This window comes from Opisthorchis viverrini (genome assembly GCF_000715545.1).
Source record: "Opisthorchis viverrini unplaced genomic scaffold opera_v5_38, whole genome shotgun sequence".
Classification (NCBI taxonomy): domain Eukaryota; kingdom Metazoa; phylum Platyhelminthes; class Trematoda; order Opisthorchiida; family Opisthorchiidae; genus Opisthorchis; species Opisthorchis viverrini.
This window is the reverse complement of record NW_008751695.1, coordinates 964,061-977,261: the sequence shown is the minus strand read 5'-3', so window position 1 is coordinate 977,261 and position 13,201 is coordinate 964,061. Positions and strand designations below refer to the sequence as shown.

The window sequence follows — 13,201 nt, the reverse complement described above, 5'->3', positions numbered from 1 at the left end:
CTGATATCTGGACATGCATAGGCGAACGGAAAACAGGAATATTCGTCTACGATCGTCAGTAGATATTTGTTTCGAGTCGTCGAAGGCAGTGGTCCCTTAAAGTCAATGCTTAAACGTTCAAACGTCTGTGTGGCTTTAATGAGGGTACCACCAGATGACTTGAAGAAACGTGGCTTTAGTTTCGCACACACGTGACACTGCTTAATGACGAGTCGGATATCCTTTAGGGAGAATGGAAGGTTCTTGGCACGAACGAAATGCATCATGCGTGTTGCTCCAGGATGACACAGGGTTGTGTGTAAGCGTTTAAGATCCAGGTGAGATGAAGTGTTCGCACAGACATTCCGAGGAAGCGTGTCAGCAGCTTTTTTTCCTATGCCTGGTCTGTAGGTAACGTCAAAAGAAAAAGGCGATAACTTCATCCGCCACCGTTGGATTTTGTCATTTTTTATTTTCCCTTTTTGTTGCAACGGATCGCTGATCAGTTATAATTTTGAAATGGGTCCCGAGCAGGTAATGCCTCCATTTGCGCACTGCTTCGACAATTGTGCACGCTTCTTTCTCAATTGCGGAATGGTGTTTTTCGCTGGCAGAATGCGACCAGTCTGCCATCTTGATTGAGTGTAGCAGAAATCGCGACATCAGATTCATCAGTTTCGACCACCAAAGGTATTCTCGGGTCGATAGTGACCAAGGCTGCATCCATCAACTCCTTTTTCAAACTTTCAAATGCTTTCATAACATTCAGGGACAGGAAAGGTTGTATTGTGAGTGATTGGGTAGATCTTATCCGAGAAACGGCTTATCCAACGAGAATAGTACGCGAACAATCCTACCACTCGTTGTTGAGACTTGATGTCGTTCGGAACGGGCAGTTCTTGCAATACCTTGAAGCGTTCAGGGTCTGGTTTGATGACACCTTCAGTAATTTCATAGCCGAGGAGTCTGAGCTTAGTGGTGGAAATCGTGCTTTTATCGTGATTTAACTGAAGGCCGTACTTTTGTGCTACGGTGAAGAAAAGCTGGAGGTTTCGATCATGTTCTTCTTGATTCTTTCCACAAATGGTAACATTATCCACATACGCATATGTCCCGGTAAGTTGTTCGGCGCGTATTATGTCATCCATTACCCTTTGAAAACAGGCTACCCCATTCGTTACTCCGAAAGGTATTCGACGGAACTGATAGAGGTTGTTGCAAGCCTCAAAAGCCGTGTAGATTCTGTCGCTTTCTTTAATGGGTATCTGATAATACGCACTTTCAAGATCAAGCGTGCTGAAAATACGATATTGAGCTATTTTAGTACTTAAATCTTCAAGTCTGGGGAGCGGATAAGCGTCTAGTTGCGTAAATCGGTTTATAGTTTGACTATAGTCAACCACCATTCGCTTCTTCTGTCGTTCATTTGTCGTGACGAGCACTTGCGCTCTCCATGGGGACTTCGAGGGTTCAATGATGTGTTGGTCAAGTAAACGCTTTACTTCAGAAGCAATGAAGGCCTCGTCGTCTGCAGAATGTCGCCTGGACTTTATGGCGATTGGCTTACACCTTGGGTCAATATGCTCGAACAAAGTGGGAGGTTCAATTTTGGCAGCAATTAGGCCACAAAGGGAAAAAGAAGGTTTGTCACCGTTGAATGAGATTTCCAGGGACTTATGAAGCTTAAGAAAGTCATGTCCTAGCAAAATATCTGCACAGAGGTCACGTAATACTGAAAACTTGAAAGAGGGATACTTGTTTTGTTTGTGTTGCAACGTTAAAAAGCAATGTCCAAGAGTAAAGCTTTTGTGCTGGATAGATGCCAAAGTTATCTCAGATGACGATGGTAGTACAGACCACTTGTTACGACGGACTACCTTTTCGGAAATGAAACTTTCTGAGCTACCAGTATCAACAAGAGCTCGAAGCGGGACACCATTGGCTTTCACATCGGTGACTGCTTCTTTTAGACACTCAGGAGCCGCTGCAGTGACGCAAGATAGCGCACTTGAAACAGATGAGGTGTTCCGCGGACCAGTAGATCTGCATACCTTTTGAAAATGCCCTTTCTTCCCACAGTTTTTGCAGGTCGCATCTTTAGCGGGGCATTTATATCTCGGGTGACGAGCATAGCCACAGAAGAAACATGAAGACCCCACACTGGCAGCAGTCGCCTGCTCGTGCGATGACGTTTGAGAACGTGGGGACTTTGGCGGGTCGTTCGATACGGTGGCACAGGGAAGTTGAGTGTTCGGCAAAAACGACAACGACTGTTTTTGCGCTAGTTCGAGGGACTTTGCATGGTCGTACGCGGTTTTAAAATCCAGCGACTTATGTTCCAGCAGTCTCTGGCGTATAGTATTGGAATAAAGTCCGCTAATAAACGCATCTCGCAACGCTTCATCGGTATGCTGTTCTGCACTGACGGCTGTAAAGCGGCAGTCTGGCAATAAACTGCGAAGCTTCTGCACAAACTGATCAAGGTTCTGAGCTCCGTCCTGTTTACAAGTGTTCAAAAGATGCTGTGCAAAAACTTCATTTTTCGGCTGTACGTAAATTTTTCGCAAGGTTTCGATGGCTGATTCATAGTCTTTGCAGTCTTTGATGAATCGGTAAACACTAGGGGAGACGTAATTGAACAAGGTTTTCAGTTTATCTGGTGAATGAGAGCCGATTGACTCTAGGAAGTTTGTGAAAGTACAAAACCAGTGCTCCCAGGTATCTGCCGAGTCTTCAGTATTGGGGTCGGTATCGAATCGTTCAGGACGCAAGAATCGATCCATTGTTCGAAGAAAACTTTTTCGGATGAATAAATTGTGTACGACGAGGGTCGGAGTGCAACAACAATCAGAATGACAATAGAAAAGACTGAGGGCCCGAAAGCTGGGCTTTATCCATCCAGAACTTCGACACTGAGAGCTGAAAACGGAAGAAAGTGATTTAGCAACAAATGATGAAACGTTTGAAAAACAGAGCAAATACAGGGCAGGGCGAGATCGCCACCTCTTTGCACAGTGCTGGAGTTTCGCCTGTGACACAGTACTACCAGGCTCACTCAAAATCTGGATGTTATACCGAACAGTGCTATTGTTCAAATCCCGGAGAAGTATCCCAGCTGCTCCCGAAGATAATTTGACCCCATGAATTATCACACGTCAAGTGAAAGTGAGCGTGTAAGCCAATGATGAAGGGTGCTGGACACGGAAAATCAAGGAAATGGAAGAGGCCCAGAAAACCACAAATACCCGAAGATTATTTCATTTCGTCCGTGCAACCGGTCTCCGGAAACCATCTGTGAGCGAGACCGTGAAGGATTAGAATGGAGTGACCATCTTGAGTAAAAAAGAACGCCTCGCAAATACGATTGCCAGTGATTCTTTCCTATTTGCCTGTAATTTCGTTCGGCTGGTGTCAAAGATCGGGCTGCATAGGCGATAGCTTTTTCAGATTCATCAGGAAATCTGTGGGAAATGACTGCTCCGATTCCACAGTTGGATGCATCTGACGCTAGAATGATATAGAGGCGTTGTAATCTGTAAGCAGCAAGTCTGGTATCAGAAGTAATTCAACTGTGTCGAAAGCTGATTGGCACTGAGGTGACCAATTCCAAAGAACATCCTTTTAAGAGATAGTTGAGGGGAATACGAACATAGTTCATATCTGGTAGAAAAGCACTATAACGGCTCACCAACCCGATAAAAGATCGCAGTGAAGGCACACGTCGGTGGGGGCATTTTCTGAATTGCATCATTGTTGTCCGGGTCAGGATGACGACCAGACTTATCGAAAATGAAACCCGACTATTTGATAGACGTAAGAAAGAATGCACATTTCTCTTCTCGGAGATGAAAACCGTATTCCTGGATTCGATCAAGTACTGTGGTTAAGTGATGAAGGAGTTCTTTCTGACCAGAGGCTGCCACAATGATATCACCCAAGTACTTCACGACGCCTGTCAACCCATTGAGCACAGCGTCCATGATATGGTTGGATATGGCTGGCACCGTTTTTACTCCAAAAGGGAGATGATTGAAATGGAAAACACCAAAGTGCGTGTTAATGGTTAGAAAATCCCTAGAGTCATTCGCAACTTCGATCTGTAAATAGGCATAAGCCAGATCGAGTTTAACAAAGCAGGTGCCACCAGTGAGTTTAGCAAACAGGTTTTCTGGAACTGGGATAGGACACTGATGTGAATCAAGTGCAGCGTTAAAACCTGTGGAGTAACCTACACAAGTCCTGATCTTCCCATTCGTCTTCTTGGCCACAACAATGGGAGCTGCCCAGGAAGAGTAGTTGACAGACTGGCTAACACCTGAATTCCGGAAACGATCGAGTTCAGCGTTCACAGATGCAAGAGCTGCATAAGGTACAGGTCTTGGTCTGAAGACAGGTTTACTATTTGGTTTCAAATGAAATGTTGCTTGGGCTTTCGAGCAATATCCAAGACCATTTTGAAAAAACATTAGAAAATTTTGGTTGGATTGTGCATGTGAGTTGTTGAGAAATGCTCGTATATGTTAGATGCACGCTCTCACATACAGACAGTAGAGGAACGCAGTAAGGATTTAACTGATCTATCCAATCATGACCAAACAAATTCAGATCTGGACAATCTGTGAGGTAAAAAGTGCCTTTAAATCGTACATTGTTCATATCACAAGTGAGTTCACCAGTAAGCGGTATGTTGTTGCCGGAAGCAGGTTGTGCACAATGGCTGGTAGCAGAAAATAATGGCTTCCCTATTGCATTCCAAGTGGAGCATGAAATCCATGAGATGTCTGAGGCTGTGTCGAGCTGAAGACGAACAGCGTGATTACTCACGGAAAGTGTGACAAATTTTCTACGTGATGCGAAATCCACATTGAATGATACAGGAACAATTCGATCGACACCGTTGTGATACAGCAGCCGTTTTAGGTGCGTTCTTTTGGTGACCAGCCTTTAAATCGTACATTGTTCATATCACAAGTGAGTTCACCAGTAAGCGGTATGTTGTTGCCGGAAGCAGGTTGTGCACAATGGCTGGTAGCAGAAAATAATGGCTTCCCTATTGCATTCCAAGTGGAGCATGAAATCCATGAGATGTCTGAGGCTGTGTCGAGCTGAAGACGAACAGCGTGATTACTCACGGAAAGTGTGACAAATTTTCTACGTGATGCGAAATCCACATTGAATGATACAGGAACAATTCGATCGACACCGTTGTGATACAGCAGCCGTTTTGCGTTCGTTCTTTTGGTGACCAGTCGGCTTTGCTCTCTGTGGGAAACAAAATCCTTTTTTATAACCAGTACGGCAACACGTCTGGTATTTGTGTTTCTTTAACGGACAAAAGCGAACGTGATGCCATTCACCACAAGACCAACACCGTGTAGAAGGTTTATTGTTTGACATGGGAGCTGCGCTGAAAAGCCTTATTCTGGTTTCCGGAAACATGGTGCACTATATCGTGTGAGCCAGACGATGCTTGGCCAATCATTGTACTATCCTGATTCAGTTGAATGAGGCGGTGACATTCAGCACTGAGCTCCTGTAGGGTTATCTTTGGGTTTTGTTCAAGCTGGTGCAACAATCTTGTCCGAATGTTTGCGTAACGAGAGGAGTGGATGTCAGGTATATATATAGGGCATTTGAATTGATTTCCGTCCATATAGCTGAGCTTGAAACGCTCGCATTCTCGATTGACAAATGTTGTAAAGCCGACAAAGTCATCATCCTTCATGACCAATTTAAGGCGTTGGTATCGGATGTTGAACAAGGACGTGTTGACGCCGAAAATTTTCGTAAGGGTCTGGACAGTGCTGCTGAAGCTGATATCAATGGGCTGTTTAGGAAGTATGTAATTCGTGTAACGGTTATGGTCGCATGTGCCAAGTTTCCTAAGTAACAGCCGTACCTTCCATGGTCCTCTTGCTCGATGAAATCAACTCTGATTATGTTTGGGTACCTTTTGAACCAAGAGTCGGATGTTCGATCTACATCCGCGTCAAAAGTACATTCGGTGATAGAATTAGCAAAAGTTTGCAGATGAAATTGGTGGTTGATATTGGCTGCCCTATGGAGCCTGAATATTCAGATTTTTAGTAAGCGCTTCTATTGATTTCAGCTGCGTTTGCTCAAATTGCTTTTGGTGTTGCAGTTGCGCGTGCTCAAACTGCCTTTGCTGGTGTTCCAAAGTCACCTGAAGTTGATCAGCTGAAATTCACATCATGGGGAACCCGTCTTTAGTGTTGTGTCCATGGGTGCTAGCTGAGTGAGTTAGGAGCTCGATGCAATTTATTCTGTCACATTGATTGTCTACTTGCTTGAGTGGGAAAACCTCAAGGAAGAAGACAGAGGACATCAAATGAGGATCGGCTATATTACAGATGAAACAATGGAAGAAAGGGCGCTGCGGCTCAGTTGGCTACAACAGAGAAAATGAAATCTCAATGAAATATTACAAAGGGTAGAATTGTCCGTTAGGACCTGACCGTCCTTACACCTTCCAAACTTATATCCGTTATGAGGGCACTGTATACGAACTGTGGACGCGTACGAGTATACGACAAGCTTTCACCTTAGTTCACCGTGTCCACTGGTTTAAGGTAAAACTGGCCTCTCTTGCCTTTCCTCTCTGTCATTGATATGCTGCTTGAAATTTCCGCGCCTGCCTCTGAAGCCCCGGGGTCGAAATACTCCGGACGTCCGCTCACAAAAATTACATATGCGGAACATATTGCTTCCCTTGTTTCAAATCCTTCAAGAACGCAAGCCGTTTTAAATAACCTAAATAATTCTGCTGTACGATTTGGTATGCACTTCACACCTGCAAAGTGTAACTTGCCGTTATTAACCTCATGCTTTCAGACGAGTCTATCGACTTGGTAGATGAATTTATTTTACCTGGACAGTTGAGTAAGTTTCGGCGGACTGGCTGAAGATGAAAATAATTCTCAAATTGGGAAGGCCAGGACAACTTTTACCAAAATGCGACACGGATGACGCCGACATAATGTCATTTTTTTGTCAAGGGCGAGAGTAACATCATCATCATGATAGTCAACTGCAAGAACTGCGTATTTGTCGTACAGTGTTGTAGTTGCCGCAGTTTCGTTCACTGACGATTTTGGGAGGTGGGTTAGGTAGCTGCGCATTGGAGGCGGGAGCTGATAAATTGGTGCGTGGTCTCAAGCGGGGAAATTGGGAAGGGGGCTGTGAATTAAAGGCAATAGCTTGGGTGCATGAGCGCCATTGAGGGCTCGACCGGGCCATGTCAGACAATGTCTCCAACCATTGATATGGCCCGTCTTGGGGTCCCCATCCAGGAAGACGGCAACGACCAGCACAGCTGAATTTGCCGGTATTGGCATTTTTACTTCGCTGCCAAGTCATTGATTGCCTCTACCTCTCATCCACTCTTCACGTGGTTGTGCGAAAAAAGCCCTTCGAGGAAGTCAGTCGACTGGCATACGCAGCACGTGGCCTAACCAGCGCAACTTGTGCAGTGTGATCAGTTCATCTGTCAATCGTGTTATTTCTTCGAATACCACTCGAAGTACTTCAGCATTGCTCATCCGATGTTCCCATCAAACTCGGGCACTGTTCCGAATACATCGATGGTCAAATACTGAAAGCCTTTTGACGCCCTCAGCGCGCATCGGCCAAGTTTCTGATCCTAATTGTAAAATGGGACACACCGCAGCATTGTAAATCCGACTCTTGACGGATAAGCTGATGTCACGTCTAAGCCACAGATGACGCAGGTTCACAAAAGCTGTTCTGGCCATCCTAATTCGGATGGAAATATCGGTTTTTGCGAGGCCACTGGGACTGATACTGCTGCTCTGGTAAACGAATTCCTCTACTACCTCAGTCGGTTCATCCGTAAGCATGAGTCTAAGATTCGAGGCCACCCAGTCTTGCAGTAGCACTTCACACTTTTCAGTTATGAATCGCATGCTAAACCGTGAGGCGGAATCGTTCACATTACCACGGGGTCAGATCCAAGAACTGCTACGTCGTCTGTGTACTCGACATCTGTGAGCGGACGCCCAGGGAGCACTTCGACCCCACAGGCATTAGAGGCTGGTAGTGAGTCTTCCATGATCGCATCAATGACGAATTTGAGGAGGAAAGGTGAAAGAGGACAGTCCTGTCTGACACCATTTGATGCGGTGAACTCAGGTGAGAGCCTCCCATAGACCTTCACACGGCCGCGGAAGTTGGCGTACAGCACCTTAGGGCGGGTCAAGAATTGATGGAGGATAACTGCTCAATAGACACTGCCATAGCGTCTGATAGTCCACAGAGTCAAAGGCAACTTTCAGATCAAGAAACACAACCATTGTTAGTTGGTGGAAGCAGTGTTGCTGTTCCAGAATTTGTCGGAGGGTGAAGATATGATCAGTGCATCTTCCTCATCAGGACAGAAGGGCTAAATATAACTCCACTATCCACAAAATAGCAAACTGTTTCCCCTATTTATTCCTATTCTGTCGTTTATCTAGTGCGTTTGCAGTTGAGCTCAATCCGTCTTCCTTTTAGTCGTATCACAGATGTTTTATACTCCATCTACTGATAGTTTGAATGAGTGGTCCAGCCAACTCCATAAGATAAACGACTAGTCGTCTGCCGGCTTGTTTTCACTCCCCTTTTTCAATTTGCGGAAAGCCGTCCTGTGCAGGTTTTTTGGGATATTTATTGAGAATCGGGTTAGACTCCATGAAACTGGACCCCGGCCGCGATGATGACCGAGTGTGGCCGTTTTCTTCTATGTTTTGGATGTTTGAACAATACCTAATGATAAGACTGTATCGATATTAGTTGTCTGCTATTATTGTCCGCCGTTTTTGTTTTCGCGTGGCACGTCGTAAGTTTTAATACTTTCAAAGGTGGTTGTTGCACTCAAGGATTATTTATGCTTGTTTTATAGTAGGTGTTTCCGACGTGAGTTGTCCGTCTACTAGTAACATTTTCCACTTGTATTTGCAGCATTTGCGGTTGTAAATGGACTATAGATAATCTAACTAAAGTGAGGAACAATCTTCAGAATGTCTACTTTCAAACCGGGTGAACTCGCTGTGTGCACTCTTCTCCGACAGTTCACAGCCTTAGCAAAATGTAAAATTGAGCAGGCGTTAGAGGAAAAGCAGGTATGTATTCCTCCAAACTAGACCATCACTCTATATCTCCAGGAGCACAATCTGATGAAAAGCATGCGGCTTTCGGAGGACTTTGCATTTGACCAACTGCTGGATGCCTTTTATGTATCGGCCGAGTTTGCACTGCCTTCTCTATTGTCAACAATCATCCAGTGGTATCAGTCTCAGCATTCTTCAGGCCCTCAATATGCAGCTCATCGTCGATCAGCTCAATTGTCGAACGGGACGCCTAAGTCTACCGAGGCTGAGATCGCCAGCATGACTAACAGTTGTTTTGTTGTAGCAAGTTCTGACCGGGACTCACAACTAGCTTTTTCTATGGGGAAGCCAGAACAGACTATCAAAAGTGCTTGTGATGCGCGAGTTGGGGTCTTAAAGTCTATTTGTATGAATCCGACAGAAGTCCGCATCCTCGCGGAGCGGAGAGATGTAGGTTTTCTTGTTGGGCGCTGTCTCATCCTACTGTCCTAGCTTGCTATCGATATTATTTTCTGTCAAGTCCTGTTGTCAATCCTAAGACAACTACCCTATCATCCCGGACACAATGATCAGGTTGAGGTGATTTTGGAACAGTCTTTCCGGAGATTTAATTACCGCCAAGAGTGAGTCCTCGGAATTGCAAAATCTCCCAACTCATTTACCACATAATGCATTAGTCTGAAGACGGAATGTAATGGATATTACTGTCCAAACGTTTATCTCAGTAATTGACTAAAATGCGAGTGACGTTCATTTGTTAGCTTAGACTTTTGCGGTTGCTTATGTTTCTTCATTCAGACAGTTTGTGGAGTTTTGAAATCATCTTTCGTTTTTGGAAAACAATGTTGATAAACAGGGTGGTGGTTGTGGTAGGTTTGGATCTAATCGAATCTGTTGTATTTCGTGAATAAAATAATAGCAAGCTTCCTTGTTCCGTCTCTCCATAAAAAGAGACGTTCCCTCTGAACAGAAATTTGTGCCGAAATTAACTTAAGGACTGTTGGGTCGTGATTTTGTTTTTCTTACATTAGAGTCTTTCTTTCTTATCGTGGTGTTTGGTTTATTTTCGTAAAAAATGTGACTACCGATGGCGCTGTCCGCCTCCAGATTGGGATCTATATAATCTTTTCTGTTTGGTGGAAACATTCCATGGTATGGCTGCTGACCGATTCCGGTGACGTCCGTGATGTTATCCTTTGCTCGGATTGTGATTGAATGTTCGAAGGCCTATGTACTTCGGGAGTTTGTGGCAGACCAGCACGAGGCCGCTGTTAATTTTCGTTCACCCTATCCTGTGGAGGTTTATCCAAATAAGTTGACTTCATCACTTGCAATAACACCATTAGTACATGCTGACGCTTAATTGCCATACAGGCGTACAAAGTAGGTCTTAGTAAAGAGTGGATACAAAAAGGAAGGAAGATGATTTAGTGCAAAGGGGGACGATAGGAAATAAGGTGCCTGCACTTTTGAGCATCATCCCGGAATAGGATGCTGTTGGCCGGATTTACCCAGCTTCCCTCGTGGAGCCCATCCGGCATAGCTCCAGGATAAAGCGACAGGTGAACTTAACCCAGTTAGGTAGTGACAGAATGCCCACCACCGGGATGATCATTATCATCATCAAGGACAGCAACATCAGTGTTGTCACTGATGCTTCACTGCCGTATGATGCAGGATGAGTTTTTTTGGCACATCCTTCTCCCCCATCTCACTTCATTGACTGCTTTTCCTACATGTTTCCTTAATAGCTATGACGTTTGGTCATTGACCAGCACCAGTGGTATCACACATCTGCTGGTCTATCCTTAATGTCTGAAGCACGAAGGTACCAGTTCAAAGAGCTTTTACAAGATATTACCTGCATAGCTGTTTGTGATGCTAAGGTGGGTGGTTCATTGTTGTGCATGCACTTTCAGTTGTGAATTCGACTGAGCGATAGTAATCTGTTAGGATGGAATCGCTAAGTTGGGACTAACGATTGAGGTGCTTTTGACTTGCCTAGGTCACTGGAGATCAACAAATGCTCACTGGTGGCCCGAATTAATTTCAAGATTGTTGGCTAGTTATCAGTACTCGGTTTGTCTCGAGTTGACATTGCTCCCTGTTTAACCCCAGTCAGCTGACATAAATTCGATCACGTTTTTAAGAGACAGGAGTCGGCGCTGCACAATCCTATCTTCGTCATCGAGCCAGTCTCCTTAGTCCATAACTGCGTACCCGGATGGTGCACCCTTAAATTACAACTGAGCTAAATAGTCAGTCAGGAAGTGACTAACTATCCAAATAGCTTTAGGCACAGTCCGTATAGCTTCATGTAGTAGCCCACATCAACTCCTGCCTTCAAGTCAAGATAAGTAGCGTTGCTTGTTCGTGCAGTTTCTTGACCGGTTTCTATTGTGGATGGTTAGTAATTCTTTATGAGCATTTGGTGTCACTGAGACCCGTGAATCACAATAAAACAAGCAGCCGGAATGCTCCGACAGGTTTGGCAATTACACTGGGAGCTTCGGTGACTTCAGTTGAAGCTGAATTGGAGTTTGTAGAAACCTGATTTGGTATGTCTGTATGATACCCGGGAATTCATGGGACACGCAGCAGAAACTGCCAGTTGGGGTTCAGAGCTAGTCACTATTCGAATGTGTAGGCCAAATTAGTTCATCGCATCATTAACTGCGATTTGACAAACTGAGCCATTGAAGTTAGTTACCTTGGGGTGGGGGGAATGTTTTTCTAATCTATACGATCTGGTAGGTTTCTTATGCAACCTCCGCGATTCACTCGGCCTTAGGAATTCCACTTTCATAATTTCTTGTGCTTACCCAACAGCATCCAACCGCAAAACAGCGACAATGTCAATCTGGTAGCTGACATGTATGCTGAAATCGTCGGACTTCTGTCACAAACGAGGTAAGCTATCGGGCATTCTGGTGCAGCATATTTGCAGTACTAATTATTGGACTTGGTTGACATATCTGACATTTATTCAGAGTGTTCAACTCCGACTTTTCCAAAACTAAAGCTGCCACATGGACGTGTCAGTTGGATTTGAGTGTCATAGTGGCGGGCTGCACTGGCTGGAACTTAGCTCCACAAGGTGCACCTGTGAGGAGAAGTTTGAACACGGTTGAAAGGCAAATAGAACTCTTCATAAGCTCGTTGCGACCAAAAGGCATCAACTATGTGTGGAAGCACCAGGGTTATGGCATATATTACTAATTCCCTCCGTCTTCGGGACAGGCGAACTCCCTGCAGCTGGGCAAGTTGGACTATCAAGTCATCGGCTCTGGGCGGTATCCTTCAAGGAAACTCTACTTCCCTCTGCATCCTCGGTCAGGCTTTTGAGTCAGAGACTAGGTGCAGTTTCCCAGAATAAAACCCGTTCTTCTGGGTCAGACTTTTGAGTGGAAGTCTCAAACTGGGATACCTCAACTAAACTCTCCTCCTCGGCTTGGACAGCTGCGAAGTGTTGTTTGCCTGCACAGTGGAATTAGACTGAAAAATGCGGCGTCGAAGTTGTTCTCTGCTATCATCTTTCGGAGTTTCACCGAACACACAGAGAGAGGGTCGTCAGTGAATACCCAGCTGGATTCCGTCCTGCAGCAGGATCCACCGATCGCACTTTCACCCTCCGACAGATTCTGGATGACCGACTACTTCCAGCAACCGACATGTTAGTCTTGGCGTTAAAGGTACCGTTGACTGCGTGTATCGCCGGGCACCACGGCTGTAACTAAGGTGTAAACATGTACCTCATACATACACACATAACTCTCTACATGCCCCTCAAATCGCTGTGAAGATGGACATGTGATGGTCTACGTTGAGGTCGCGCCTGAGTCCACTACTTCCAGCAGTGTCAGCCAGCTTTCCTCTTTCATTTCGTGATCGATGTAATCGTGAAAGACTCACTCCCAGTCTCTAATGCTTATGGAGTTGAAATGTTCCCAGAGTGTTTGCTCACAAATATAGGGTATTCAGATGCCATAGCTCTTCTCGGATCTCATGCCACCGGAATGCGGAGAATAGCGAGCAATTCTATCACACGATTCTGTGTGTGCTTCACATCATCATCATCATCATCATCATCATCATCA

General features: G+C 45.1%; 1 protein-coding gene across 1 annotated transcript in view; it reads left to right on the top strand.

The window, feature by feature from the left end:
* Positions 1-9,014: 9,014 nt before the first annotated feature.
* Positions 9,015-13,201, top strand: part of T265_02924 (hypothetical protein) — a gene marked incomplete at both ends in the record, with an annotated part of 95,809 nt that continues 91,622 nt past the window's right edge. The window contains 3 exons of the mRNA XM_009167288.1: positions 9,015-9,116; positions 9,159-9,554; positions 9,597-9,727. Of these exons, the coding sequence (XP_009165552.1) occupies positions 9,015-9,116; positions 9,159-9,554; positions 9,597-9,727 (629 nt within the window). The remainder of the gene's footprint in view (positions 9,117-9,158; positions 9,555-9,596; positions 9,728-13,201) is intronic.